The following is a 27,209-nucleotide window of genomic DNA, read 5'->3' as shown; positions in this document are numbered from 1 at the left end:
CACCCAAATAGCAAAAGGCTTCCGTGGGCAACGGCCAGCTCGTTCACAGGCTTAACCCCAACCCAAACACCAATTCCAGCCTTGGATTGCAGGGAATGTGGGACTGCCCCGTGGACTCCACTCCCGTTCAGTTCCCAAAAGCTTCCTCTGTTATCTGGCATCAAATTCCCACGTGGACAGGCTCTGGGTGAGGGCCTCGGAAGCAAGGAATCAGGGAGGGACCGTGCTGAGACGTTTCTAATCATGACAGGATTGGGACCAGAGCCTCTGAGAGTTATCACAAAAATCCCGGGAAGGGACAGTTCAGCTTTCTGACGTGTAGGAAAGGGGCTGATTCGTTTATAAACACATGGACTTGGTGTCTTTAAAGTGGTACCCTCGAGGGCTGTACACTTATTCTAGAGTTCATTCAACTCTTCAGAAATCGCCTTCAGAGCCACCTTGGACCAAAAGTGATCAGCCCGCTTGACCGCCCAAAGAATTCCCCAATACAGACATCCAAGTGACTTTCAACCATTTCCAAAATCCAAAGCCATGTTCCAAAGACCAAGACCTGCCCCTCTGAGGCCACTCCCAAGAACCCCAGGCACAGTCTGAGAAATGACTACATGCTAAGAAGATCACCCTTTCCTAGTTGTTGTCAAACACTTTACAGGCGGTTCAAAGCTCATGTATGTTGCCCTCTTCTCTCCCTGACTCCCAGCAAGGCCCCCGAACCGGTCCTCAGACAGAGGGAGAGTGTGCTGTCCCCACCCACCAGACCTGGCTCTGGCCTTCTCTGGAAGCAGGGCCCCATCTCTTCCCCCTCCCAGCAGAGCCCGGGCACTGGGACCAGCCCAGGCTCCATTTTCCCCACTAATGAGTCTTAAGTGTTTGGCTTGGCCTGCTGCCTGTCCTACCCCTATGGGTAGGAGGGCGGTGCAGTGGGAAAGGAACCGGATGAAGCTTATGCCAGCTCGGCTCCGCTGGCTCCCAGGAGGGCCGGCGCAGGGGCTGTGTGGCACAGACCCACCCAGGGGCACAGCCAGGCACCCACTTGAGGGCCTCTGTCTTTCCCCTCCACTTCAGGGGGCCTCCCAAAATGCAGGTTCCTAGGCACACCGTCTAGATTGGAATCCGGGGGTGGGCCTAGGGATGTGCATTTCTAGTAAGCACCCCCAGGAGATCGTGATGCTGGGTGAAGGCTAACAACCGCTGCTCTAGTCAATGATGGGAATTCCAGCCTCATCTGAACATTTTTCTAAAGAGTCCACAGCTTTGGTCAAATTTTCAAGTTAGGTCAATAGCCCCCATACTCCCTAAAAAAAAAAAAAAAAACCCAAAAGGCTAAGAAGCTCTGGTGAATGGGATGATTTCTAAATTCAGCTATAGCTACAATTTAAGTGACTCTGTTTGGCCCCCATTAAGGTGAGTCCACAGGAGGCACTCCTTTCCCCAAACCTCAGGGAAAGATGATGCCAGCCCTGAAAGAGGCTGGCCAGTCTGGGGAACCCAGGATGACAGAGGACTAGGCTGAGGGCCAAGAGGATGCCAGGGGTCAGGGGTTTAGGTGAGAAAGGCCAGAGCTCGTGGGACATTCTAGACCACATGGTTCAAAGGACCCTTGGGGATCACAGAAACCAACACAACGCCCCCCCACCCCCTCTGTAAGAAGGGTGAATTTTTACCAATATCTGGTCCTCTCTCTCTCTCTCTCTCTCTCTCTCCGGCCACACATCTAAACTACATTTCTGTTTCCCTTGCAGTTAGCAGGGGGCATGAGTTGAATTTCGGACAGTGGACTATGGGTCTCCCATAGGATTCTGCCCTCTCTCCACTGGATGCTGCAGAGACTCCAGGGCCCCTGCAGATGGCTGAGCCACAACAGGGAAGGAGCCTGGGTTCTGAATGACTGTGAGGTGCAGAGTGTCCCTACCACTAATCCACCCCAGAAGGGGCCTTGAATGGAAGATAAACCTTTGTGTGTTAAGCTACGGAGATTTGGAGGTTGCGTGAATCGGCAATCAGCCTACCGTAACCAATACACCCTCCTCAGTGGGTGCCCAGCGAGTGCCAGGGAAGTGACGGGTTCAAGGTCAGAGCAAGCTCCTGGTCGGCCAGGGCTAGAACCAGCATCTCCCCAGGTACAGCCTCGGAGAAGGGATGAGGCGCCATGACCACACACCACAAGCTGGGCAGCACCAATTCCCAAAAAACTTTATTGTTTCAAGTGGCAAAATGGTATCAGTTTCTGTGGGGCACCTGGCATGGCGGAGGGAGACCGGGGGTGGGGCTGGGATCCGCCTGTTACAAAAATCAAAGGCTTTTATAAAAAATGCTATAAACCGGTATCAAAAGAAAACCCACGGGAGGCTGGAGGAGGAAGCAGAGAGGGAGGCGGGAAGACAGCGAAGGAGGGAGGGACCTAAACCTTCGACCGCTAACAACTGGTTGGGAGGGAGGTGTGAGGGGAGTTGGGATGGTGATACAAAGTGCATAACTGTGCCTCCCCAGACGGCCCCCGGAGGTGGAGGGGGCAGAGGCTGCAGCCTGGGGCGTGGGGGGCTCAGCAGTCTCCTTGCCGGGGACCCCACAGGGACAGGCACTGCCTGAGACTGCCAGATGGGAAGGACCTGCAACAGGAGGAAAGAGAAGAGGTCAGGCAGAGACGTGGGAGTAGAGGAGGCGCTTCGGCGTCTCTCCCTCCGCTTTCCCCCACCCCGTCCACTGCGCACCCGCCTCCCCACACTGCAGCCTGGCTCCCCCAGCGGAGCCCGGCGCGATGGAGACCCTGCTGGGCACCTGGAGCCTAGTGAAGGCACCCCAGGGTCCCAGATTGGAAGGGCGGGCGGACCACGCTCAGGCCACCTACAGGGCACGGGGGACCCTCCTTGAGCCCAAGAAGGAAGGTGGGGATGGACGTCCCCAAGCCAAGGGACCCGCCAGGTCTCTGGAACTTGGCCTCAGCTGCCTGCTTCCAGCCTCGCAGAGAAAGAGGGATGGAGAGCTCAGGTCTAGAAGAGGGTCCGGGGCCTCCTGAGTCCTCCAGGGCAGGCCCTCCTCAGCCCTGAACTCACTCCCAACCCCAGACAGGCCCAAGCCCAGCTCCTGCCCTCACCTCAGTGACTTCTCAGACCTTCTTCTTCTTCAACTTCAGGGCTTGCAGCCAGTTGGGCGATGACCCTTCTGACCTTGAAGGCAGAGGGCGAAGGTCAGAAGGGAGTGGCAGGGACAGAAAGGCCGCTCCCACCGGGAGAGGTGACCTCGGGCCTGGTTAGGGCACCGACTCAACAGAGCAGACTGGCCTCACGCCAACCGTCTCAAGGCCTCAGTTCTCCTCTCTTGTAAAGCAGGGTCTTCCTGGGAAGGCCAACGCAGTGAGGCCAGTGAATGCCCGGCGCTTAGGTCACCTACCCTGAGGATTTCTCTGGCTTGGGAGGTAACGCGAGGGGCTTCCCCAGCCCCGGGACCTTGCAGGACTTGGAGCGATGGATCACAGGCTCCTTCTGACTCGACTTGCCCTCTGTCGGTTCCCCCTCATCAGCCGAGCGGTTCCGGGAGCGCAGCTTGGCCTGAGAGACAAGCCAGGCGCAGACGGACGTCAGAGGCGCAGGAAGGAGCCGCCACAGGAGGCTAGGCCTTCTCCCCAGAGTACGCCGTCCCCAGAGGCAGGCTCAGACCCCCTTTACCTTTCACCCCAGTGGATGCGAAGTCGCTTAGAGATGAGCTTCCCCCGAGAGCTGAGCCATGCCTGGTACACAGCAGGCCCTCAGAGAGACACTGCTGAAATGAATCCAGACTAACTGGGCTGGACGAAGCCAGCCGTGACTTCCCGTCCCTGTGCCTCGGCTCCTCCCATTCCCTCTGTCTCCAACGTCTCCCCGCCTCACACCCTGCACGGCCACCTCCTCTGTGCACCTCGAAGCTACAGTCATCACATGAGGCCTTCCCCAATCTACCCTCCCACCCTGCACCCACTGTGTCTCCCTCTCTCTGAGCAGGCCCGCCTCTTACCTCTACCCCCGCAGTGACCCCTAAACTTCCCCCTTCACCAGGGCTAATGACGGCATGGCTCATGTCCCCCGCTACCCCGGGAAGTTGTGGGACACAAACACGCCTTGTTCTTCCTTCCATCCCACTTAGCGCCCAGCACAGGGAGAGCAGAGTGAGAGGAGGAACACGAGGAAGGGGATAGGGAATGAGTAGATGGATGGAGGGAAGGCAGGCTGGATGCAAGGTGGTCAGATGGCCCCGTTATCAGATGGTACCTTCAGGGCTGATGGGCTCAGGCCGGGAAAGAGGTTGACTTTCAGCCCCTTGGTCACCCGTGTCCGGCGGTTCTGAGGCTCCTCCGCCACCTCCTCGTCTGAAGACGGTACCCGCGAAGCCCGCGGCTCTGCAAGGGCCCAGAGAAGGGCTCAGCACAGGCGGCAACCCCAGACCTCCCTGCCCCTGCACCACCCTCAGACATGGACACGGATGTCATCACACGACACCCCGGCCCCACCTGTAGAGTCCTGGAACAGCCTTGCGTCCGACTCTGCCACCTTCGACAGGCCCAGCGTCCCCCCAGGCCGGATGGCCGGGGCCCGGTGCCCACGCTTGCGCCCCAGGTTGGCACGGCTCCGATACATGGCACTGTCAAGGATCTCGGTGTCCTGCTTGGGACAAGGGCAACACCACTGCCATCCTCTTCGTGGTCCTGCCCCAGCCCAGGGGAGCCCCTAACAGCCTCGGGCTGGAGCTTCTCGCTTTCTGCCTCCCGGACTGAGACTGCTCGGGGCCCACACAGATGAGGGAGGCCCAAGGGACGAGCACCCCCCATACCCCCAACAACATCCCACCCACTGCCCTGGGCTCCCCTCCACTGACCTCGATGAAGGAGAAATCCTGACTGGTGGAGCTGGCGGGAGGGCCCTGGGGGGGCCACTGGGGGGTCGGCATCCGGTCCTGCTTGCTCTGCCCGGTCCCTGCAGGGCCCCAGGTGCCGTCCACCTCTTCTGTCTGTCTGGCTTCACCATCAGGCTGGGGCCTCCAGGAGGGCAGATGGTCCCAGCCAGGCTCCAGGGGCTCCCCTTGGTCAGCGCCTGCTGTGGCCCCTTCCTCCTCTGCCAGCTCCCTGAGGCCCGAGGCTGCCGACTCCCTCCGGGCCGACTCCCTCCGGGCCGCTGCCCTGGAGCAGCTGGCAGCCGGCGTCTCCTCCAGCGGGCCCTGGGAGCCGGAGGGCGGGGAGCGCGCCAGGCATCCGCCAGGGCTGCAGAGGACCAGAGGCCAAGGTCACGTGGGACCGCATCTCCCTCCCCGAAGGGCGCTTTCCCCAACCTCTCGCTCTCCCTCTTGTCCACGCTTCTCCCGACAGGGGCCTCATACAACACAGCACAGAGGGCAGGACCTGGGCCAGCCGGGCGGGTTCAAATCCCAGGTCCACCACTTTCTGAGACTTTGGATGAGTGCCTTCACCTATAACGCCTCGGGGTCTCCTAACTACAGAATCACTGGCGGACCGCAGTGAGACTCTCAAGCCCCCAGCACGGTGCAGAGCACGCGGTGTGTGCCCTATAAGTAAGTTACTATTACCACGACCGTCGCTGTTGTTGATGCTGTCAGTTGTGTCCCTCCCAAGGGCACCAGCTTAGGTGGTCACTCTCCTCGGGATAAGCCAGGCAGCGGTCCATCTGCCCATCCTGCCTCTCCGGCCCCCACCCTCCAGGTCGTCCGTCCCCGCGCCCCAGTCTCACTGAGCGCCCGGCCCTCACAGATGGCTATGTATCCAACTGTGTATCTGGACAAGATGTTCCAGCCTGGAAGGCTCTCCCACTGCCTCTGCTCACTCCCCGTGCACTTCAATTCCTCTTCTGAGCCGGCTGGCTCCCCTCCCCCAGCCAGCGGCTCCCCTCCCCCAGCCAGCGCTCTCCCCAGCCCTGCAAGCCCTGGGTTCTACCTGGCCCAGCCCCTGCCTCAGAGTCCGTGGTTCTTTGTCCGCACTGCCCAACTGTGAGCAACTCAAGGGCAAAGACAGGCCCCCTGCCACCTTTGTGCTCCCAGCCCTTGGCCCAGGGCCTGGCCAGGAGCGGGACTGAGCAAACATTTGCCGAGGGAACGAGAGGCTGGGTCACCTTGCACCTCGACACGGCATCTGCGTCTTCTGCCCGCCGCTCCCTCAAAGCATGACAAGAACACACCAGGCACAGCACACCACACTCTCACTAGCTCACGTTCCTCACACGAGGAGCCTGTGTTGCCCAGCTGCCCCCCTGAAACACACAGATACACCTGCACACTCTCATGGTCCATCTCCTGCAGGGAAGCGTGCACTATTCATCGGTCACTCCTTCCACACACACCTCGTACCCACCACACCACAAGCACAGCAGAGCCACACCCGACACACACACACCGTGCACACAGCCATGGGAGAGGCGGGCAGGACAGTACCCCGAAGCCAGGCCACGAGTCCCAGATTGGAGGGGAAGTGTGTGAGGCAGGTGAGTCAGTACCAGGCCAGAAGGGATAGGGCGGGAGAGAGCGTGTGTCAGTCTGTCCTTCCACAAGCTGCTGACAGATGGAAATTAAAGCAGTCTCGGGAGGGAGGGAGGCGGAGGTAGCGGCAGAAGTGCAGCAAGGCAGCGGAGTCAGGAGCAGCCCTGGGGGGGGGGGGGGGGGCCAAAGCCAGCTTGCCCCCCTGCTTGAGATCAGGGAGGCCAGGGAGGGAGGGGGCAGTGGCAGCACCCCACCCAGCCTGAGGAGGCCCTGCCCAAAGCCTCTCCCGGGGTGAGGCAGGGAGGAGGCTGAGGGCAGGCCCCGAGAGCTAAGGGGACGAGGATGGGTGGATGGGAAGAGCCACCTCCAGAGCGAGCCCTGGCCCAGAGCCACGTGGGCAGAGGGCAGCGGAGGAGCTCGGTGGGCTCTGGGGGTGACCATGGGGTGGGGGAGGGAAGCATTCATCCCTGCTGACTTGTCTAAACCCCACTCACCCGTCACCCCATCCCGGGAGAAGCTTTCCTTCTCCTTGTGGGAGCACCCAGAACACCTATAACCTGAGCCGCTCCCCGGCAGGGAAGCAGGTCAGGAACCTGTCCTGAGCGCTGCCCACTCCAGCACACATATAGACTGCACCCCTTGCCTGTGGCCTCGGCCAAGTTACTTATCCACTCTGGGCCTCAGTTTCTTCATCTGTAAAATGGGGATAATATAAGTACCTATACTTCGCCGGGTCTGTTGGCAGAAATACACACCAAGCACACAGTTAGCCCTTGAGGAATTTTTAGGATGATCGTCCTCGTGCTCAACACAGCTTCCCGGCTTTAGGACGTGTCTCATACCACGTCTGCCCCTCGCCCTCCTGGTCTTAGAGGCCCCTGAGGCCCGGGACTCTATCCAAGCCCAGCCCACAGCCACTCCAGGTGTAAACACGGGGATCGGCATGGAGCAGATGCACAAAAAATCAGTTTCCTCGTGTTCGAGGCTTCAAGACCGAAAAGGAGAGAGTGAGGACTGGAGCTGGCATGATGTGTCAAGGGGCAGCAGCTGACCTTGACCCCAGGGAGACAGGAAGAGCACCCAGAGAGATGGTTACAGGGCTGGGGCCCCAGGGAACGGGAAGGAGCCCACATTCACAAGCTGTGGGGCCTTGAGAAAGTCACACTGCCTCTCTGGGCCTGCTTCACCACCCACGGAACGAAGGAGCTGGCCTCAGTATCTCTGAGGGTCCTCTCACATTCTGTGAAGACCCCCCACCCCCGCCAATGGCTGGAAGGCTTCTGCCTCACTGCGGCCTGGGGGCAGGGGCAGGAGATGACCAGGAGGCCAGAGAGAGGAGAGGGCAGTGCAACAGCTCTCAGGAGACCCAGGAGCGCCACTCCCACCAGGACAAGGTGACCTAGACACAGAGGGGAGGGGCCTGAGCTCTCCCCAACGCCGCTCTTGTCCCAGTTATATGGACAGTGGTACAGCCAATGACCACCAGCAGGGGAACCTTTGTCCCACACAGGATGATGACCAAAATGTCTTCCAAGCCCTCACTTTTGGGACAGTTCCTCACGTCCATCCACACTTGCAAAACAGACACAAATACTGGTGGTGAGCATTCGGTCAGTGACGACCACGTGCCAGGCAGGTTTCTATCACTTCCTGTGTACGAACTCCTAGCCCAACTCCAGAAAGAGACATTGCTGACCTTAGGCGGGTCACACCACTCCCCGACCTGCTAACCGGAGATGATAAAATCCCTTTCCCGCTTCACAGGGTAGGTGTGAAGATCAATGCTGTGGGTGTCCGGGGTCGATTACTCCCAATTACGGACAAGACACAGGAGGCCTGAGCAGAGACGGGACTTGCCCAAGGTCACAGGGGTGATGGCAGAATCAGGACCCAAACCTGGCACACCGGCCCAAAGCCAGCTGGCTCTGAACTGTCCTCGAGGACTTCTCGTTACCAGGAGAACCTCCAAAATTTCCTCTAAAGAGCAACCTTCCAGAGGGTAGAATTTCCCTAAGTCAGATGCTCAGAACACCAGCCCCTTGGATATTAGTCAAATAAGCTTGAGAAACATCACATTAGAGAAAGATATACAGGTTTTCTTACTCCTGTGCTTTCAGTGCTAATATCCATACTCCCTAAGTCTCCTGTACGCCCACTGAGTACACAGTGGCGTTTTCCACCGTGCGTTTTCCCAAGCGTTTTCTAGGTGTGACGGAGACCGGAGCTCAGAGAGCTGAACACTGAGGACTCCCAGCTTCTCTGCTGATCCCCTTCCCCTTCCCCAACCCAGTCCCCCAGCCAGCCTCTCCCTCCATCCTAAACAAGGGGAGATATTCTGGCTTTCCCCCTCCCAAGGCCCACCCCAGTCTTCGGGGAAAGGTGGAGGGCTGTGGGTCCCACTGCGTGGTAGTGTAAGAGCCTTGAACGCAGTAAAGACGCAGAAGTCAGAAAGAGACATTGCTGACTCGGTGACCTAAAGCGGGTCACACCGCTCTGCGACCCGCTAACCGGAGATGATAAAATCCCTTTCCCGCTTCAGGAAGAGGAATCCGGGGCAACCGCGGGGAGCCTACACTCTCCTCCCCCCAGGAATGTTACAGCTCAGAGAGGTCCAGCAACTTGTGCAGGGTCCCAGGAGCCTGTGGACTCCTAGTCCGGGACACTCAAGCCCTTCCTGCAGGCCTCACCTCTGCCCACACTCCGTCCCTCAGCAGCCTGAGCCCCCAGAATACGCCCCGGGGGCACGGTCCTGGCCCCAGGCTCTGTCCACCTTCCCCTCTCCCTTCTCCTCAACCCCAAACGCCTCTCCTGACCCCTCCAACACCCCACCGATTCCCTCTAGACACTTGCTGGTCCCTCCTGCCCCCCTCCCACTACCATCAGCCCCTTCCACTTCTAACACAGATCCCATCCAACACCCCCTTCCTTCTTCCCTTCACGCCAGGAGAGAAGCTCCAGGGTTGGAAAAGGTCGAACCTGCTACTCAGTTAAGAGAATGAAACCCAACCTCAGTGGATGGAAACGTTAGGGAAATAGAAACAATGCCTTTTTAGCACCCTCACCAGGTGCAACATCACCTCAGTTGGTTTTAGAACAGAAGAATCTCAGGGACAGACTGTGGTTGGCTCGGAAAACTATCGGTTTGGTTTTTTTTTGCAAAGTTCTTTATCAGAAACTCTGTGCACGGAGGCCAAGGTCATGGGGCCAGGAGCCAGGTCCCAATGGCCTTCAGGTTTTTGGTTTTTTTTTTTTAAACCAGGGTTTATTCTCTGTTGTTGTTTTTATTTTATTTACTTATTTATTCATCGGCCGTGCCACGAGGCTTGCAGGATCTTAGTTCCCTGACCAGGGATTGAACCCGGGCCCGCAGCAGTGAAAGTGCAGAGTCCTAACCACTGGACCGCCAGGGATTCCTGCCTTTCAGGTTCTTAAACTGATGCTCTTCTGGGCCTTAAGACAAGGCAGGCAAGAAGCACAGGGATCCTACCCATTGCAAGAAGCAAGGAGTGCCACTGCCCGCTCCACCCTGACCTGGAGTGCTCAGGCCAAGACGACACGGAGTCCTCCTCCCCCAAGCCTATGAAAGCATCCGTGTTCCCTGGTCCTGGAGAACCTGCGGCTTCAGGACCGAGAGGCCTGGGGAACAGCCACCAGAAACTAACCAAAGACAGGACATATCTTCCAGCATACTCACAATCACCAAGGAAGCCTAAAACACGAGTTGCAAAAGTCACACCTCAACCATCATCACATTCATCGTTCAAAAAAGGAACTCGCCTGTGTGTGTGTCAGAGTTCAGTTTAAAAAATAAAGTAAAAATTCACAGTCCAAACCATCTCAATTTTCCAAACACTAGAAGTTCTTGGGGTAAGGCGGTTTCTATCCCCCTTAGAAAGGGTGCACTTTTCAGACAGCCATCACACCTTCCCTCCCCACCCTGGGATGGCGCTCCCTTACCTGGCTCCAAAGCCGGGGGATTCCCCTGCCTCTGATCCAGGTTCCTCGGGGCAGATGGCCACGGAAGGCAGGGGATCGTCTCCGCCCTGGGTCTCTGGCCCACTTGTCTTGCCAACTCCCAGCTCCCTGGCCTCCGAGAGGTCTCTGGCCTCCAGGCCAGGGGACAAGACGCCGTCGTTCCTCAGGCCTGGTTCAGGAGACTGGCTGACCTCCCCTACCCCATGCTCCCTGGCTTCACTCAGGGCCCCCAAGAGCTCCACATTCCGGAGCCCCGAGTCCTGGGTCCAGTCCGTCTGCCCCACTCCACATCCCCGCGGCCCCCGGGAACTCTCAGACTCCAGGTCGCAGGGCATCTCCAAATTCCTCAGGCCCAGATTGTCGCCCCAGTCCACTTGGCCCGCCCCGAGCTCCCTGTTTCTCAGCCCTGGGTCAGGTGTCCAGTCTGCCTGACCCACTCCATGCTCCCTTGATTTCAGGAACTCTCCTGCCTCCACACCTGACCAGTCGGTCTGCCCCACGCCACTCTCTCTGGCCTGGCTGTGGTCTCCTACCTCCCCCACTGCCGCCAAATCTCTGCCCCTCAACCCGACCTCAGCAGTCCAGTCCTTCTCCCCGACTCCGATCCCCCTGGGCTCCACAGACCCTCCAGTCTCCAGACGGCTGGCCAGCTCCACGTCTCTCAAGCCCAGGTTGTCTGCCCAGCCCACCTGCCCCATGGCACCCTCCCTGGCTTCACTCAAGCCCCCAGAACGCACACAGCTGGACAATTCCAAGTTCCTAAGGCCCAGCTGGTCTCTCCAGTCCATGGTCCCGGCCAAGGTCTCCCCGGGAGCCACAAAGTGGCCGCCTCCTATCTTGCCAGAAGGGCTCAGGCCAGCGCCACTCGCTCTGTCGTTGCCGATGATGCCAAACTGACGGCTCCTCTCGGCAGCCTCCACACAGAAGTCGCCGCTCCAGTCCCGCTGCCCTGGGCTGAAGGCCGCCTCTGGCTGGGGGACGCCGCTGAGGCTGAAGTCACCGGCCCAGCCTCGCTGCCCCACCTCCCTGTCCTCCCGGTCGGCATCACCGGGGCTCTGGCCCCCGGCCTGCTGTCTGCCCTGCAGCCCTCTGACCTCCTGGCTGGCACTACCGCCTTGCCAGCTGCTCTGGTCTCTCTGTCCCAGTGCCCCATCCTGTGACTGGGGGCTGCTGGGGCTGAACAAGCCCCCAGACTCAGCCTCTTCAGGCCAGCTTACATCCCTGCTGGCCTCGCCCAGGCTCTCTCTGCCACTCAGAATCTTCTTCTCAAACTCCTCGTCCTGTTGTTGGGCTTCCTCGGGGCTGAACCCGGCACTCAGGGCTCTCATTCCGAAGCCTCTGTCCTGGGAGCCGAGGGCCGTGGAGCTGCCACCGCGGCTGTAGTCTCTCATCCAGGCGCTCTTCCCGAAATCCTGGTCCGGCTGCTCTGCGCCCCGGCTGCTGTAGGTGCTCAGGGAAGAACGGCTCTTCCCAAACTGCTGGTCCGGCTCACCTGCGTCCTGGCTGCCGTACCTGCCAAGCTGGTCCTTCTTCCCCAGTTCCTGGCTCTGCTCATCTTCATGCCGGCTGGCAGAAGCACCCAGAGAATCCCTCTTCCCAAATTCCCAGTCCTGAAAGCTTGCATCCTGACTGCAGTAAGTACCCAGAGAATCTCTCTTCCCAAATTCCTGGCCCTGGATTTCGACACCCTGGCTGGAGTAAGAGCCCTGGGAATCCCTCTCTCTGAACTCCCAGTCGCGAACATCTACCTCTTGGCCCTGCGGAGTGCCAGGCTGGGCTGCCTTTCCAATCACCTGGTCCTGGGCCGTGAGCCCCCCCGGGGCCGACACTCCACTCCCATCTTGGCTGCCGACCTCCATCCCCTCCTGGCCGATGCCACACCTGCTGGCCCACTCCCTGGAGCTCCCCTCCCCCACTCCGTGCCCGCACTTGTTGGTCCAGTCCCTCTCTCCAAGGCCTGGGCCCCCTCTAGGGCTCGCACTCCTAAGGCCATAGTCCTGAGAAGTGTCTTGGGACCAGCTGCAAGGACTAAAACTTCTGGGATGTGTGTCTGCTACAATCCCAAATTCACTCTGCAGATCTTTCTGGGCCCAGCCAAGGAGTCCCTGGGCATCAGGAAAAAGAGAGAAACAAAGAAACTATGCTTAGAGTCAATCAGGGCGAGAATCAGTCCAGAATGAGAGAGTCAGCACCGCCTAGTGCCCAAGAGCCCCACTTTGGCTACAGAAAGCCTGGGTTTGGATCCCAGCTGTGTGACCTTGGACAAACCACTTAACCACTCTGGGCCTCAGGGTCCTCATCCCTAAATGAGGTAATTCCGACTGTGGGGTGGTACAAGAGGATTAGACAAAATCATTTAAGCCAAGTACTCAGCACAGCGCCTGGCGCACCATGGACACTCAATCGATGATCCCATGGTCGTGTTTACAGCCCTTGGGCAACACTTGGCAAACAGCCAGGAGGCTGCCTGGCAGAATGGTATTCACATGGGTATGAGGCTATACTTTCAGCAAGGAGAGATCAAGAACTCTTTAAGCCCCTCTATGATCTCCTTGCCAAGGCAAAATCCCAACACCCTTCTAGCCCTCGTGAGTTCCCAGCCACTTCCTCCCTAAGGAAAGCACCCTCCTGCCTAGGCCTCCCCGGGAAGACCTCTCAGTCCTCGCCCGCCTGCCCGCCTGCCCGCCTGCCCGCCTGGGAGGCAGAAGGGACAGCCTCCTCCTGCACCGGGGAAAAGACCCAGCCGGCTCCGGCACCCCACCCCACCCCACACTCCCTGACTCACTCCTGCGGGTGGGGGAGCCCTGGGCTCAGGGCTGCGAAGCCAGCCAGCCTCATCCCGCAGCGCTGCGTTGGCCAGCAGCCTCTCCAAGACAGACAGGCTGGGCTCCCTGTCTCCAGGTCGGGCCATGGCCCCTGCCTCCTGCCCCCTGCCCGTCCCGGGCTACTGGGCGCGGCGGGTGCCAGGACAGGGCTGGGCCGCTCCCCTCGCCCGGACCTGTCCGATGGCTCCGGCTCTGGCTCTCGCTGGCCCTGGCCCCGCTCCCTCCAGAGCAGCTGCAGCTCCGGCAGCCCCGCCCAGAAGCCAGTTGAGTCACCCACATCCTGGGACAGACACACCTACTTCAGGAGCCAGCCTGGTCTTAACTCCTTCCTGCTGGTCCTCCTCCCCCCACCTCTGCCCCCAGAGGCCCCCAGGCTCCTCCCTCCTTCCAGCCCCACCCCTACCAGCCCAGGCTGGGCTTGAAAAATACATTTCAAAAGCCACTTGGACCCCAGCCCTGAGATTCTGGGGCAGCCTGGTAGGAGAAAGGGCACTGGCCCTGGAACTGGCGCTCTGGCCCTGGCCCAGCCACCAACTTGCTGGGTAACCTTTGCACAAGGCTCTGCCTCCTCTGGGCCTCAGCTGCCTGTCTACAGAGGCAGGTCTGAGCTTAATAGTAATAACGTTCATAAAAGGCAACACTCACCAAGCACTCGTGATGAGCCAGGCACTGTTCTTAGTACTTTACAGGTACTGTAACCGTCACACTACAAGGTGGAGCGCATCACTGTTCTCCCCATTTTACAGATGCAGAAACCAAGGCACAGGCAGAAAAGTCACTTGCTCAAGGTCACACGTGGGCAAAGAGCAGGGCCAGGACACGAACCCAGGCAGTCTGCGTCCAGAGCCCATAGCTCTAACTGGCTATGCTGGTGCCCTTCATAATGCCACCCGTAATAACGTACTGAACACTCAGCGTTTGCCAAGCATTGCACCCAGCGCTTTCCACGTCTATCTTACCCACAATACAAGCCTAAGAGGCAAACGGTATCACTGTGAAAGGACTCTGAAGCTTGGAGGTTGGGGTATATTCCCAAGACCCGTCAGCCGGTGGATGCTGGAGTCAGATAAGGACTCACACTAAAGCCTAAGCCTGGTCTTAACTCCTTCCTGCTGGTCCTCCTCCCCCCACCTCTGCCCACACCCTCTGCTCTGCCAGCTCTGCCTGGCGGTACAGCTCCGAGGGGCACGTCCTAGGTGCCCTTGATCATGGCTGGATCCCAAGCTCTGATCACATAAAATCCACGTTGAAAGAACAAAACCCTCCGAAGGCCTGGCTTCCATCCCAAGCCCCGCCCCGTGCCCTGTCCTCACCTCAGAGCAAGCACTTGGGGTCTGTGTGTCCTTCAGCTCAGATCCAGCTCCCCGCCTTGCACCTCCAGCACTGGGTGATGGCGAAGCCAGGAGGTCATCCAGCCAGTGGGAGCTGCTCTCGGGGCCTGCAGGCTCGGGGGACGCCCTTCGTGGGTCTTGAACCTCTGTCCTGGGTTCGGTGGTCTCGGCCTGGGCAAGGGTCATGGCCTCCTCCTTGGCAGGCAGTGCCTGCCCGGGGTCGGGGATGGCGGCAAAGAGGACACAGGGCTGGTCAGGGGGTGCTGGCTGCCGCTGCCCCAGGACCGGCTCCAGGATGGGCAGGGCGGCCTCCCTGGTGGGCAGAGGAAGCAGGGATCCCTGTCCAGGCAGGGGCTCCCGCTCCTCGTACCTCTCCTCTGCCTGCAGCAAGGCTGGTCCAGGCTGGTCCCCCGCTGTTGGCAGGGGCTCGAGGGGGACAGCTGCGGGCTGAGGATGGCTCTCCCCATCGCCCTTTTGGGTTGGGGAGGTGCCCAGATCATCCGCCTGCATCCAGGAACCAGGCCTTCCTGGGCCCTCTGGAGCTGGCGGGGCCGCTCGCGCCTGCTGGGACACTCCTTCCTCCCTGCTGGATGCAGCCCAGTCTCCAGCCTCTGCAGCCTCCGCGGCCTCAGGAGCTTCAGCGATGGGGGAGGGGGGTGGGGAGTCCAGCCGCCACACCCCCAGACCCGAAGGCCGCGTGGGGAAGGTCCATTCAAAGGACTGTGACAAGCTCCAGCTGGACTGTGTCCCACTCCCAAAGGGATGATCCAGGGCCGACTGGCTCCCCTGGGTTTGGGGCAGGGCAGCCAGCGAGCCCCCCAGCTTCTCCTGGTCTTGGCCGGGCGGCTGGAGCACACCTTCAGAAAATCGGCGCTGAGCCAGGCTGGCGGGACGGAGGTCCTCACCCCCTGTGGCCGCCATGTCCCCAGATGGCAACGTCCAAGGGAGGTCTAGCAACTCACCCCCGTCCGTTAGGGGTTGGGGCAAGGCAGCTGGGGGCTGCTCCGGGCTGCGGCGCCCCGAGAGCTCCTGGAGGGGAGGGCTGCCAGGTCTGGAGGCCTCCAGGGCTCCCAGAGAGGGGAGCCCCGGAGTAGTGGGGTGGCAGGAGTCCTCATCAGGAGGGGCCGCAGATGGGGATGCCAGGGTCTTGGGGAGGCAGGGAGAAGCTCCGGAAGCTGCAGGGCTCTGGGCTTCTGGAAGCTGTGAGTGGCGGGGAGAGCTCTCATCGGATGAGGAAAGACGTGGAGACTCGGGGGCTGAGCCCGAGGCTTCAACGGGGAGGCCTGGGCTGGTGGAGCCTGGACTGGAGGGGACCCAGGCCTTGGAAACCTGCAAGAGAAAGGTCCAGAGCCATCACTCACCACTCTGCTGGGTGGGGGGCCCCCTGCCAACCCCGCAGAGACCTCCGGTCAGCGGCTGCCTCACACGCTCACACTCCACAGAGGAAACCCGGGCGCGGAGGGGCAGCCGCCCAAGATGGCCGCAAGAGGCTCCGAGGTGACTTCGAGTGTCTTAAACTTCTCAGGGTCCACAGACCCCTCCTTTTGGCCCTCTCCCCACAAAATGCACGTCGCCTTATTCACACGGTATCACTCACACCACTTCAGGTGGTTCAAACCCTCCCCCGCACACCCACCCACCCACCCAGAGCTCACCTAAGGATCTTCTAAAGGGTCCACGGTTCCTGGGTCAAGAACACTGGCTTTACAAAGGGAAAAGGAGGACTGGGACTCCGGCTGTCTGGGGGTGGGGGAGGTCCGGCCTCAGAGCAGGACTCCAGGCCCCATGCAGCTCCAGACCAGCTCCCAGGAGCAGCTCCTACCTCCCAGGGGTGGCGTGGAGCTCTCCACCCGCCTCTGTGCATCACAGTACTGACTCAAGGAGGCAGGCAGGCCGGCCTCAGCGTTCAGGTGAAAGGCCCAGGGGACGGGAAAGCACCTGGCCCAGAGCTACCCCTGCCCCGGTCCTTGTAAGCTGTACGCCCTCCCGCACAGAAGTCACTCCGAGCCTCAGCTTCTCCATCTGTACCCTGGGGCTGGTGGCAACAATGTCCATCTCACAGTTAGGTGAGGATTAAGTAAGATTCGTGCACATGGCCTTTCAGGATAGGACTTAGAGAAAGAATGGATACTGTGGGACACTGGGGCCACCAAACACCTGGCACTCCTTTACCCCTCCACTCAGCCTGGCCCCAGACAAGTCTTGCCCTACCTGAGCTCTGCCCACCCCCAGAGATCACGATTCCCCTGCCGCCCTCTCGCCAATGGGGCTGTTGCTGCCCCATCATCACCTACCGGGTCTGGGCAGGGGGAGGCATCCTGCTTCCTTCTCAAGGCCAACTTCCATTCCCTCCACCCTGTCCCCTCTACAGATCTCTGGTTAATTTAAAGCTCATGCCCTTAAACTACACCATCCGGAACCCCTCCTGTTAGAGGCCCCTACAGACCCCTTCTTCCCTCAGAAGCAGAGCTCCTGGACCACTGCCACCCTCCCCAGCGCTACCCCTGTTATAACGCATAGTGATTCCAACAGTCACACCGTCAACCCATCCAGCATCCTGGCTCCGGTCCTTGCCCGCCTCTCCCCTATTCCTCTGTGACCCACCTGTCCCCAGGATCCTACCCTAGACCTTGTCCTTACCTGTAACGAGTGCTCCTCCAAACCTCGTTTTCAGGTGTCCCGCTCACCCACTCCCACCCCCATCTGTCCACCTCCCTCTTTCCATCCCCCACCCGGCTTAATCCCTCAGCCCCTCTGAGAAGCACAGCCACTAACCCTCCTTGCTTCTGCCCGGCAGACTCCCTCCCTTCTCTCTTTATCGCCACTGATGTCATTTCTTTACACAGCTCCCTCCCTCACCCTACTGCTTAACCTGTTTAAATACACAGCTCTCCCCACCTCAAGGCTGCACCCAGACAGCCATTCTGGACGTGGCTGGAGAAAAGCGCGCAACCAGGACGGCTGGGCCCCCTGCGGCTCACCCCCCTGCCCTCAGAGGGCCCCCCTGCGGCCCAGCAATCCCACTACACACACACCCCACCCCCCAGGCAACGCTTTCCCATCTGGTCTCCTCAAAAGTCCACAGCTCCTCCCGGGCTCTCTCAGTTGACAGCCTTGCCCCCCTTCCCTGAGAACGCAGAGGCCACGGGTGGAGGACACCCACACCAGCACCCGCAGCCCCGCCGCCCGCACAGGAGCCCAAGCCCTCTGCTCCCTGCCGCGGCCATGAACTGTCCTTGCTCAGAGCTAAGGCCAACTCCTCCTCTCTCTGTCCTGCACCACTGATTTTTCCTACTCTACTGGATCATTTCCATCAGCACACAAACTGCTCTCGTTTCTTCTGGCTTAAAAAAAAAAACGACAACACAGTGCTGTTGACTCCTTCTCTCCCTCTGGCTACCACCCCTTTTTCTTAAACACAGGGCTCTCCATTCAGTATCCATCCCCACAGCTGCTCTCGCCCATCCTCTGCTGAACCCCCTCCAAATGGGCTCCTCTCCTCACCCGCCGTCCCACCGCTCTGGCCAAGGTCACCCATGACGCCCTGCAGCTAACTCCCATTTCTCAGTGCTCATCTTCCTTGCCCCGTGGGTAGCGTCTGACCACTAATCCGCCCTCCTCCAGTCCCCCCCCAGCCCCCCGAGTCCTGCAAGCTACTAGCTTCACGTGGCTTCCGGAGCACTCCACGCTGCCTGGATTTTCTGCCCCACCGCTGCTCCTTCCAGCTTCTCCCGCGCTCCTCCGCTAGGCCTCACCCACTTTACTAGGTCTTTACTACCATCTCTACACTGACGAGGCCCTGCAGCTCCAGACTCAAATATCCCACTGCCCCCTTGACGTTTCCACCTGCATGTCTACAAGGCATCTCCCACTCAACAAATCCAGAAGCAAGCCCCCCTGATCTCCCCCTACCCTGCTTCACCCTAAGAAGTCCCCTCTTCCGTAAACAGTAACCTTCTGATCGCTCACATCAGAAGCCCTGGAGTCATCCTTGATTCTGCTCTCTCCTCACATCAATCTATCTGCAAGTCCCGTCCACGCCACCTTCAGATCCTAGACAGAGGCCACCACTGCTCGCCATCTCCACCACGGGCTATACCTCCAGAGTCCGTGATACCATCATTTCTCACCTGGGTTATCCCAACAGCCCCCTAACTAGTCCCTGCTGCTGCCCTGGGCTCCCTGCAACCAAGAGGGCAGGGTGACTCTACAACTAAAACAGCAGAGGTCACTCCTCTCCTCCAGCCCCTCAGTGGCATAATACCCTCACGCAAGCAAACGTCCTCCTAGGGTCCTGCAAGGCTATCACCTCTGGGTCCTCCCTATGGCCCAACTCCTCCTCTCTCACTGCAATCCAGACATCCAGGCTTCCTTGCCAAGAAGGTACCAAATCCTTCATACTTGCAGTTCCCTCTGCCAAAAATGCTGTTCCCCAACATCCACACAGCTCACTCCATCCCCCTCTTCGTAGCAGGGCCTCCCCCTGTTACCCTCACCCCAGAACCCTTCCAGGTGTCCCCAGCACCTGTCTGACACACTACACATCTGCTGGTTCGCAGGGATGTCTGTGTTGGCATCTGCCTCCCCGCATTGGAAGGTGAGCTCCCTGAGAGCAGGCGCGGTCTTTGTTTTGTTCTCTGCTGTTTCCCCAGTACCCAGGTCCCAGTAGTTGCTCAATAAATACTTTTGGACAGACAAGTGAATGGAGTCAGGTCTCCCTCATGGGGCAGATAGGACAGCCTCTGGCTAGCAAGGGCTCTATGAGTAAGAAGGACCACCCTTTACATCACTTACTCAGAAATTCAGGCCGTTCTGCCCTCTGAGCACACTGTTGGGAGAGGGGATGTAACAGGAAACCCCCAAGAAAGGACTCTTCCTCTCTTCTGAACCCTGAGAAGGCAATCCGGCCAGGGAGAGCCGTGGACTCAGACCCTTCAGATCCTGCCTCAGCTCCTGGGTAAGTTACTTAACCTTTCAAGCCTGGGTGTCCTCACCTCTCCTATGGGACCAAAGGGGCCTGCTAGCTAGAGTTACCACAAGGATTAAGTCAGTCAACATTCCTGGGATGTGCCCAGCACACAGTAGATAATCAAGGACAGTTGTTCTGGACACTGTAAGAGCCTCAGGGCCTGAGCCACACTTAGCCAGGGTGGCCTGGAAGTTGAGAAACCTGAGTCCCGGGGCCAGCCCTTGGGCCAGTCACCTCCTCCACGGCCTCCGCTTCCCCATCTAAACTACAAGGAGGCGAAAGAGATGATCTTAGATGACTCTTCCAGCTCTAAAATACCACGGTTCTGATTGGTAACTGGAGGATAACTCACGTCAGTAGGTGGCTCAGAGCTGGCCAGCTGAGCCAGGTCCCCATTGAAGGCCAGGTCCGAAAGGGGGTTCCTGTGAGGGAGAAAGAGGGGAAATGGAGGCCTAGAATGGAAGAGCCTGTCACAGGGTAGACAAGGGAGAGCTGATCAAGGGTCTGCCTAAGTGACTGCAACAGCATCCAATGTTAACTGCCTCCCACCTCCCACAGGCATTTCCTACTGGGGGACAGAGACGCTATGCAGTTTCCACAAAGTGCCCCAGAGACAGTGCCTGTTCCCCACCTGCACACCAAGGGTTAAGTTCCGTCAACTCCTTTGGGAAGAGGATGCAGCTTGCCCAGACCCCTCCATGGCTCCCAAAAAGATACCCGCCCCCCTTCCCTTAAGGGGTTAATGTTCTCCTGCCACCAGGGAGAATGCAGCTGGTCCTGCTGCCTTGCCAATACTTCTTGAGGAATTGCAGGGGGAGGGAAAGAGGGAAGAGGATTTTCCAAGGTTGAAGTTGTTCATTTTAAGCCTGGCTTGGAGCAAAGGAGGGGAAGATGAAGGGTGGAACCCAGCCAGGACAGGGTGTGACCTCCTGGGAGCCCAGGCCTGGGACAAAAGAGTTGATAGGAGGCCCTGCCTTCCAGGCACTTGAAGGTGAGAGAGGGGAAAGGCTGGAGGGCAGGGCAGCACAGGGTAGGGCAAGAATCTTACCTTCCAGCTCAGCTCAGACAACAGCGGCCCTGCCCTCCACAGCAGCAGGAGTGGGAAGGGGCCTGTGGGCCCAGCAGAGCTGCCAGGGGCCCAGCTGCCAAGTGCCTCAAGCAGCTCTCCCTGCCCTGAGGATGGCCTCCATGCAGCTGACAGCGCTCAGCCTCTTCCAGTGCCCAGGGGCACCTCCTGGTCAGCCTTCTTTTATATACTGGCACCAACTCTAGGCAAGTATACCATACGCAAGTCTCCAACCTAGCTGTACTTCCTGTGCGTTGACACTAGCTGGCCTGGCATCAAGGTGTGTTCATGTCTTTCCTCTCCCATCAAACTCCTCCTCACAGCCAGACTGTGCCCTCCTCAAACTGCCACACTCACACACACACACACAGCACCTGGCACACGGCTGCACCCACAGTTAAAGTTAAAGTTAAAAGCACACACTGGAAGAAAACAGACCCGAATTCAAACCCCAGCTCTGTCTCTCTCACTTGCTAAGGGACCAGGGGAAGTCACTTTTGAGCCTCAGTTTCCTCATCTCTAAAATGGGTCTAATATTCCCTTCACTAAACAGCATGGCTGTGGATTAAGTGAGGCAAAGATTGGCTCTCAGTAAAAAAAAAAACCTGAAAATAAACTTCCATATAGTACATTTGAACTCTACTAAAAACATACACCAACTCTGTATAGAGAACTATCATTGTAAAAAGAACATAGTAGCACTGCCTGCTGGGGGAATGTTTTGTGACTCAGACCTAACCTATAAGCGAAGATCACAATCGCAGATGCAACTACCACTTTGTCCTCCAGGCTGCAACCAAACATACAGCCTCCCACCCCCTCACCTCTCCTCGGGGGTCTTGCTGGGCTCTTCAGGGCACTCTGTGGGAGACTCTGCCGGCCCCTCCTGGGCCCATTCCCTGGAGAGGGTCCCACCATCCTCATCCCTGGGACCTGCGGCCACACCATAGGTCCTGGGGCCATATCTTGAGCTGCCATCATGGTTGAAGGTGAGGCGGGAGCCCCAGAGGCGGTCAGGGCTGGCCGGGACCTCCTTCCTCGGCTGCTCCATCTTGGCCAGGATCGCTTCCACTGTGGTGGCTGCAAAGCGCTCCGAGGCTGGGCGGAAGGGGGCGGGCGCCTTCCGCACACCCGTCGGGGCGGCACAGCGAGCTGGAGGTGTCAAGGGGGATACCTCTTCTTTCCCACGTTCCTCTTTCACAGTCTCTCGGGTGGCTTCTCCTCCAGTAGGGGCCTCAGCCATAGGCCTGGGTGCAAACGGAAGGGGACGCTTGCTGCCACCATAGGGCTGGGGTCCCGCCAGCATGTTCATCTTCCGGGCAGAAGGCAGCTCGGCCAGAGGACCCCGGGGAGGCCGAGGTCCAATAGGCACCAGCAGGCTGGGCTTGGCAGGCAGGGCTGGCTTGGCGGGCAGGGCTCGGGGTTTGGGCTTGACAGGGGGTTTGGCCCGAGCGTCACCTACCAAAAGGAAAGGGTTGGTTGGGGGGATGTCAGAAGAACAGCAATCAGAACTTCATCTCCCACCGTACAAACTCAAAATGTTCACATCCTTCTAGGTACAAGTCAAATGTCACCTCTTCCATGAAGTCTTCCTTGATTTTCCATACATGTGCCAGAAACATCTCCCATCTCCAAATTCCCAAAATGTCTAGTCAGTCCCCCTTATAAGCTAAAGCTATTTAAGGGTCCATCCAGCTAGCAGCTATTTCTCCCTGTACCCACTTTGCACCTAGTACACGTTCTTAACAAATGAATGAATAAATGAGCAACTGAGCTAATAAATGAGTACCTGCCTACCCACATCAATTAGTCAGCCCACCATCTCCCCAAGGTAGTCCTTTCCTCTTACATGATACTCTGCTATACTACCATCCACAGTAAACCTGTTATCCCAGCTCAGCGTCCCTACTCTGCCACCCTGCTGCCCCCTCCCCCAGCGCACACTCAGGCCACCTCCCCACTGTCATCTGGTGTGTGATCAGGAATGCAAACTTACTATTGACCTAAGCCAAACAGAAGTAAACCTGGTACAGGCTGGGGGGGGGGGGGGACCAGAAACCTACCTTCTACATAAGGCATTTCAATACCAAATAAAAGACCTTGAATTACTCATGGCCACAGCCCTTTTAATAGAATCCTTCATCGCCCACTCATTTGGCTCAGGGCAAGAAAGGCGTCTAGACAGGGAGCCAGGAGGCCTGGGTTCAAATCCAGAGGTGCACGCCATTTCCCCCCTTGGCCTCAGTTTCCTCCTCTGTCAAACATGTGGTTTGATCCACACCATCTCAAAGGTTAGTCTGCTCTCCTCTGCTGGAGAGCTGTGATCTCAAACAGTTCTGAAGGGTCCCAATGGAAGCTAAGAACCTTTCAGACTCATCCTGCCCGTCCTGAGTACTCCTCCCTCCCTCCCTCTCACTGCACAGAGTCATCGTTCGCCCAACCGCTCCAAGACAGAATGGGGGTTCAAGCCTCCGCCCCTCCCACCCTCCTCCCAGCCACCCCGCTGCTCCACCCTGCACCCATAGGTACCTGGCTCAGAGCCAGCAGATACCAGCTCCTCCTCTGGCTCCCGGGGCGGTAGGGAAGCCATGGCTGTGCCTTCCCTGAGAGTAGATACTTCCATCACATACGGCGGACCTGCGTGAGAAGTGGGAAGCAGAGGGGTGCAAGCTGGGGTGGCTGAAGACCCAGGAAAAGAAAGTAAAAGGGTTGGGCGCTGGCAGCAGGCTCGGTGGCGAGGGACGTCTCCGACTTCTGGCAGAGGCAGAGTGCGGGACAGGAAGAGGGAACTTCAGGAGGGGGGCTGGGGGAGGTCAAGGGAGGTCCCCAGCCGCCACGCCCTCCACACTTCCCAGATCACTCTCCAACTCTTGTCTCCTAACCCTAAAGTCCTGGAGCTTCAGGGAGCCGCGCACTGCTGCGTCCTGTGGCCAGCTCTCCGTGGCACCCCACTTACCTCTCCCAAGGTAACCCCCGGGGTCCGGTGGCCCCACTCGAGGTATCTACTCAGGGGCAGAGTAAGAGGTCCGCAAAGTCTGAAGTCTCTCTGTGAATCACCTCATGGGAGACGGGAAAAACCCGCTCCTCCCCAACCTGGGGCTCCGCCCACTGCCTGCCTGCCTGCTTCCCCCTTCCTGCTCCCCCTCCTTCTCTCCCTCCCTCCTGCAGCTGGGAGTGGTTCCCTCTCCCCCCACGTCCCCCCTCCTCCTTCCACATCCCTGCCCCACTCCCGCCTCCTTCAGAGCTGTCTCATCCAAACACGGAAAAATAAGGAATAAAAAGTAAACATCTGGAATACATTTTTTTCTTTAATTTCTCAATCGCTTTGGCTTCAGCTTGGAATTTGATGAGGTAAAGTCAGGGCCTAGTCCTGTTGCCATAGCAATGGCCTCCCACTGGATTTCCAGAGCCTCGCCAAGAGGAAGGAGGAGCCGGCCCAGGCCTGGGCTGGGAGAATGGGACAGGGCTTGAGAACACCCGGGGGGCGGGGTGGCTTGGGGGAAAACTCCCTAGGGTTCCCTTTCTTGGACAGTTACAGTGGGACAGCCACAGCCCAGGAATGTATGTGGGCATCACTCACCAGCCTAGACTTGACCTGAGGGGTTCTGAGCGGGGCTGAAGTAGAAATTTTAAACCTAATGACACAACCCTACGGTGGAAGCCGAACGGGTGCCCCTCCTCTAAGCTTGTAACAGCAGCTTCAGATCTGCTACACCAAATGGATTCGAATGCTGGGTGGACCTACCGCTTTCTAGCTCTGTGACCTTAGGCACATGGCTGATTTCTCTAAGCCTCAGTTTCCCTATGTGAAAAACAGTTACTGAGACTGTTAAGAGGCCTACATGAGGGACTTCCCTGGCAGTCCAGTGGTTAAGACTGCGCTTTCACTGCACACGGCAGGGGGCACAGGTTCAAGCCCTGGTCAGGGAACTAAGATCCCACATGCCATGCAGTGCAGCAAAAAAAAAAAAAAAAAAGAGAGAGAGAGGCTTACATGAGAGGATGCACACAACTGCTGAGCACAATGCCTAGCACGTAATAAGCGTCCAGTAAATGTTGGCCATTATTAGCATGACTCCATTTAGTGTCACCGACGAGCTAACACATTGGTGACCACCTCCTCCTTTCCCCAAACCACAGGTTTCCGTTGTTCCTGACCATTCCTTCTCTCCTGCAGGCCCCAGTCATGTCACCTGCTCTTCAGACACTTCACCACCTCCTCAGTTCCCATCCTGGCTCCTGAAGCACCATCCCACCCTCAAGACCCCCACCCAGGTTGACAGAGCCCTGCCCCCCTTGTTCCAAAGGAAGAGGAGTATTTCCTATCACCTAGTGTGCCCACAGTCAGTGAGGACGACCCAACCTTCTCCAACCTGCAAGGGGCACTGCCTTCCTCAAAGTCACCCACTCCGGCTGGTCTGGCAAGACAGCACCAAATCCGAAGGGACCTCAGGTGCCCAACCTTTGCAAAACCCACCCACCTCTCACTTTTACCCTGCCCCATCTTGTTTCAAAGATGGGAGGGGATATGAAGGAGGTAGAGAGATACCCATGATTGTCAATCCCTCGGTCAGCCAGCTACCACACAGGATGCTCCCTGTGGGTGGGTGGGTGAGTAACTGTGCACAGCCGGTCCAAGTGTGCGTGGAGGAGGGGCACATGATGGGAAAAAAATAAAATTAAAAAAACACAAGACTGTTTCCTTGTCCCTGAACATTATTACCAGGGACATGCTGTGGGTGGTTAGAAATAGAGAGGAACTGGTCCAGAACCGAAAAACCCTTCAGCTGGGGGCCTGGTGGACACCTCAGCAGTGTGAGGAGCTGCAGCAAAGAAGCTGCAGCTCGCCTTTCCCAAGAGGAGGGGGTTGCAGCAGTTCAGAGGCCCCAGCCAGGAAAGCCAGGTGACCAAGGCCAGAGCCGAAAGCTGTAAAGTCTCAGAGGCTCTGAGCATTCCCAATCCGCAAGAGTCAGGAGACTAGCTGACCCCTGGGAGCACAGGCCGCCAGAAGGGCAGGGGAGAAGCCAGGCAGCTCCAGCCCCGGGAGCTGAGGCCCAGAGAAGCATCGCCGCAGGCGGGGTCGGCCCTATGGACCTGGGATCTCCGGCCGGATCTGGGGCCAGAGAGGTCGGAAGGGACAGCCTGTAAACTGCTGGAGGAGGGAGGGCCAACGGGAAGACGGAACAGCCCGGGGCGAGGGGCCGTCTGGAGGGGCCCAGTGGGGAGCTCTGGACACAGAGGGACGGCAGCAGCCTGAGAGAACAGGGTAGAAGAGGCGGAGGAGGGGGCGGCGGCGGCAGAAGCAGAGAACCTGTGCGCGGGATGTGGAGCAGCCGGCGAACAGACGAGGGACTGCGGACAAGGACCGGGTGGGGGCGGACTGGGGCGCTTGGGGGCGTGCCGAGGGAGCCGGGGGAGGGGGCTAGCGCAGGCCCGGGGGTAGTGAAAGGCGGGGGTCCCTCCAGCAGCTCCGCCCGCCCCCGGCTCCTCCTCAAGCCCTCGCCCCCTCCCCCCTTTCTTCTGGCTCGGTCAGCACGAGCTCCAGACCGTGCACCCACCGCCCCCGCGCACACGCGGCAGCTCCCCTGTGTCCCCCGCCTACCCCGCGCCCCCGGCCCCTGCAAACTTTCCTGGTGACCCCCCCCTCCAATCTCAACCGAGGTCCCGACTGAAAAGCGCCCACTCCTTCCATGCCTCTCCCCCGCCCCCAATGCCGGACCCCGCCCCCTCCTTCGCCCTCCCGCCCGCCCCCGCACACTCACGCGCTCCCCCAGGATCCGGCTCCGCTCTGCTCGGGCTCGGCAGCCCGATGCCAGTCTCCGCCGCCGCTACCGCCGCCGCCGCCACCACCGCGGGACCAAGCCAGTACGAGCTGTGGCAGGGCCCCGCCCCTAGCTCCGCCCAGGTCCACGCCCCCAAAGCGCCTCATGAATATCCATGAACCGGTGAAAACCGGGAGTGGATAGACCGTGCGGAATCCGCCGGGTCTTACGCGAACAGGCGCAGCCCAGGTACTCAATTATTAATGAGACTTGCAAATGAGGGGCCGGCCACAGGCTCAGACCCCGGCGAAACTGACGCAACTTAGCTGCTGAAGAGCGGTTGGGCAAAATGGCCACCGAGACGACTGCCTAGAGAGGAGACTGCCTTAGGACGGCCCAATTCTCAGGCCCAGCCGCCTGTACTGATTGCAGCACCAGAGTCACGGCTAGAGAAAAGGTAACCATTGGCCAACTAGAGAGGCTTCCTGTGCAAACACCTAAGGGCCTACGCAACGTGGCCACTCCACGTGTATAAATTCAGGTTTAGAGCCACCGCGGGGATGACTGGAAGCTCTATTTTCCTCGCTAATCCTCATTTATCTCCTGTTACGCTCCCTTCCCATATATAAACTCCTCCCAACCTAAAAATGCGGCACACTCATTTCCTCCCATAAGAAAAGCTTCACACATACTCCACACCTTTCCTGCATCTCCATCAGACTTACACCCCCCACCACACACACACCCGCCCCACTCATCCTCCCCAATTCCCCGGGCTCAGGTTTCCATTACCCCTGCTACAGGGGAGCTGGTCAATCCCGA

At 58.9% G+C, this 27,209-nt stretch overlaps 1 protein-coding gene across 3 annotated transcripts; it reads right to left on the bottom strand.

The window, feature by feature from the left end:
• Nucleotides 1–2,192: 2,192 nt before the first annotated feature.
• TNKS1BP1 (tankyrase 1 binding protein 1) lies at nt 2,193–26,484 on the bottom strand. Of its 3 annotated transcripts, none has more exons than XM_079928985.1 (12): nt 26,388–26,484; nt 23,155–23,262; nt 21,450–22,083; nt 19,912–19,981; nt 14,573–15,919; nt 10,417–12,539; nt 4,852–5,233; nt 4,487–4,637; nt 4,248–4,375; nt 3,394–3,551; nt 3,098–3,170; nt 2,193–2,612 (listed from the first exon to the last, which is right to left on the bottom strand). In XM_079928985.1, the coding sequence occupies exons 2-11, from the start codon at nt 23,246–23,248 to the stop codon at nt 3,110–3,112; spliced, it is 5,148 nt and encodes a 1,715-aa protein (XP_079785111.1). In that variant the 5' UTR covers nt 23,249–23,262; nt 26,388–26,484; the 3' UTR covers nt 2,193–2,612; nt 3,098–3,109. The 3 variants fall into 3 exon arrangements, with proteins under 3 accessions (XP_079785111.1, XP_079785112.1, XP_079785113.1); XM_079928986.1 differs by lacking the exon at nt 26,388–26,484 and adding an exon at nt 23,582–23,734; XM_079928987.1 differs by lacking the exons at nt 2,193–2,612; nt 3,098–3,170; nt 3,394–3,551 and adding an exon at nt 3,578–3,762.
• Nucleotides 26,485–27,209: the final 725 nt, after the last annotated feature.

Source organism: Stenella coeruleoalba, assembly GCF_951394435.1.
Source record: "Stenella coeruleoalba genome assembly, chromosome: 8".
Lineage (NCBI taxonomy): Eukaryota > Metazoa > Chordata > Mammalia > Artiodactyla > Delphinidae > Stenella > Stenella coeruleoalba.
Note: the sequence above shows the minus strand (reverse complement) of the source record. Positions and strands in the feature narration are given on the sequence as shown.

What these genes read in the sequence shown, in the direction of transcription:
- TNKS1BP1 (XM_079928985.1), bottom strand. Translation starts at nt 23,248, where the DNA reads ATGGAAGTATCTACTCTCAGGGAAGGCACAGCCATGGCTTCCCTACCG. An exon ending in ATCTGCTGGCTCTGAGCCAG is followed by an intron (nt 22,084 to 23,154) that starts GTACCTATGGGT and finishes TCCTTTTGGTAG; the next exon opens with GTGACGCTCGGGCCAAACCC. An exon ending in GCTCTGAGCCACCTACTGAC is followed by an intron (nt 15,920 to 19,911) that starts GTGAGTTATCCT and finishes TTTCTCTTGCAG; the next exon opens with GTTTCCAAGGCCTGGGTCCC.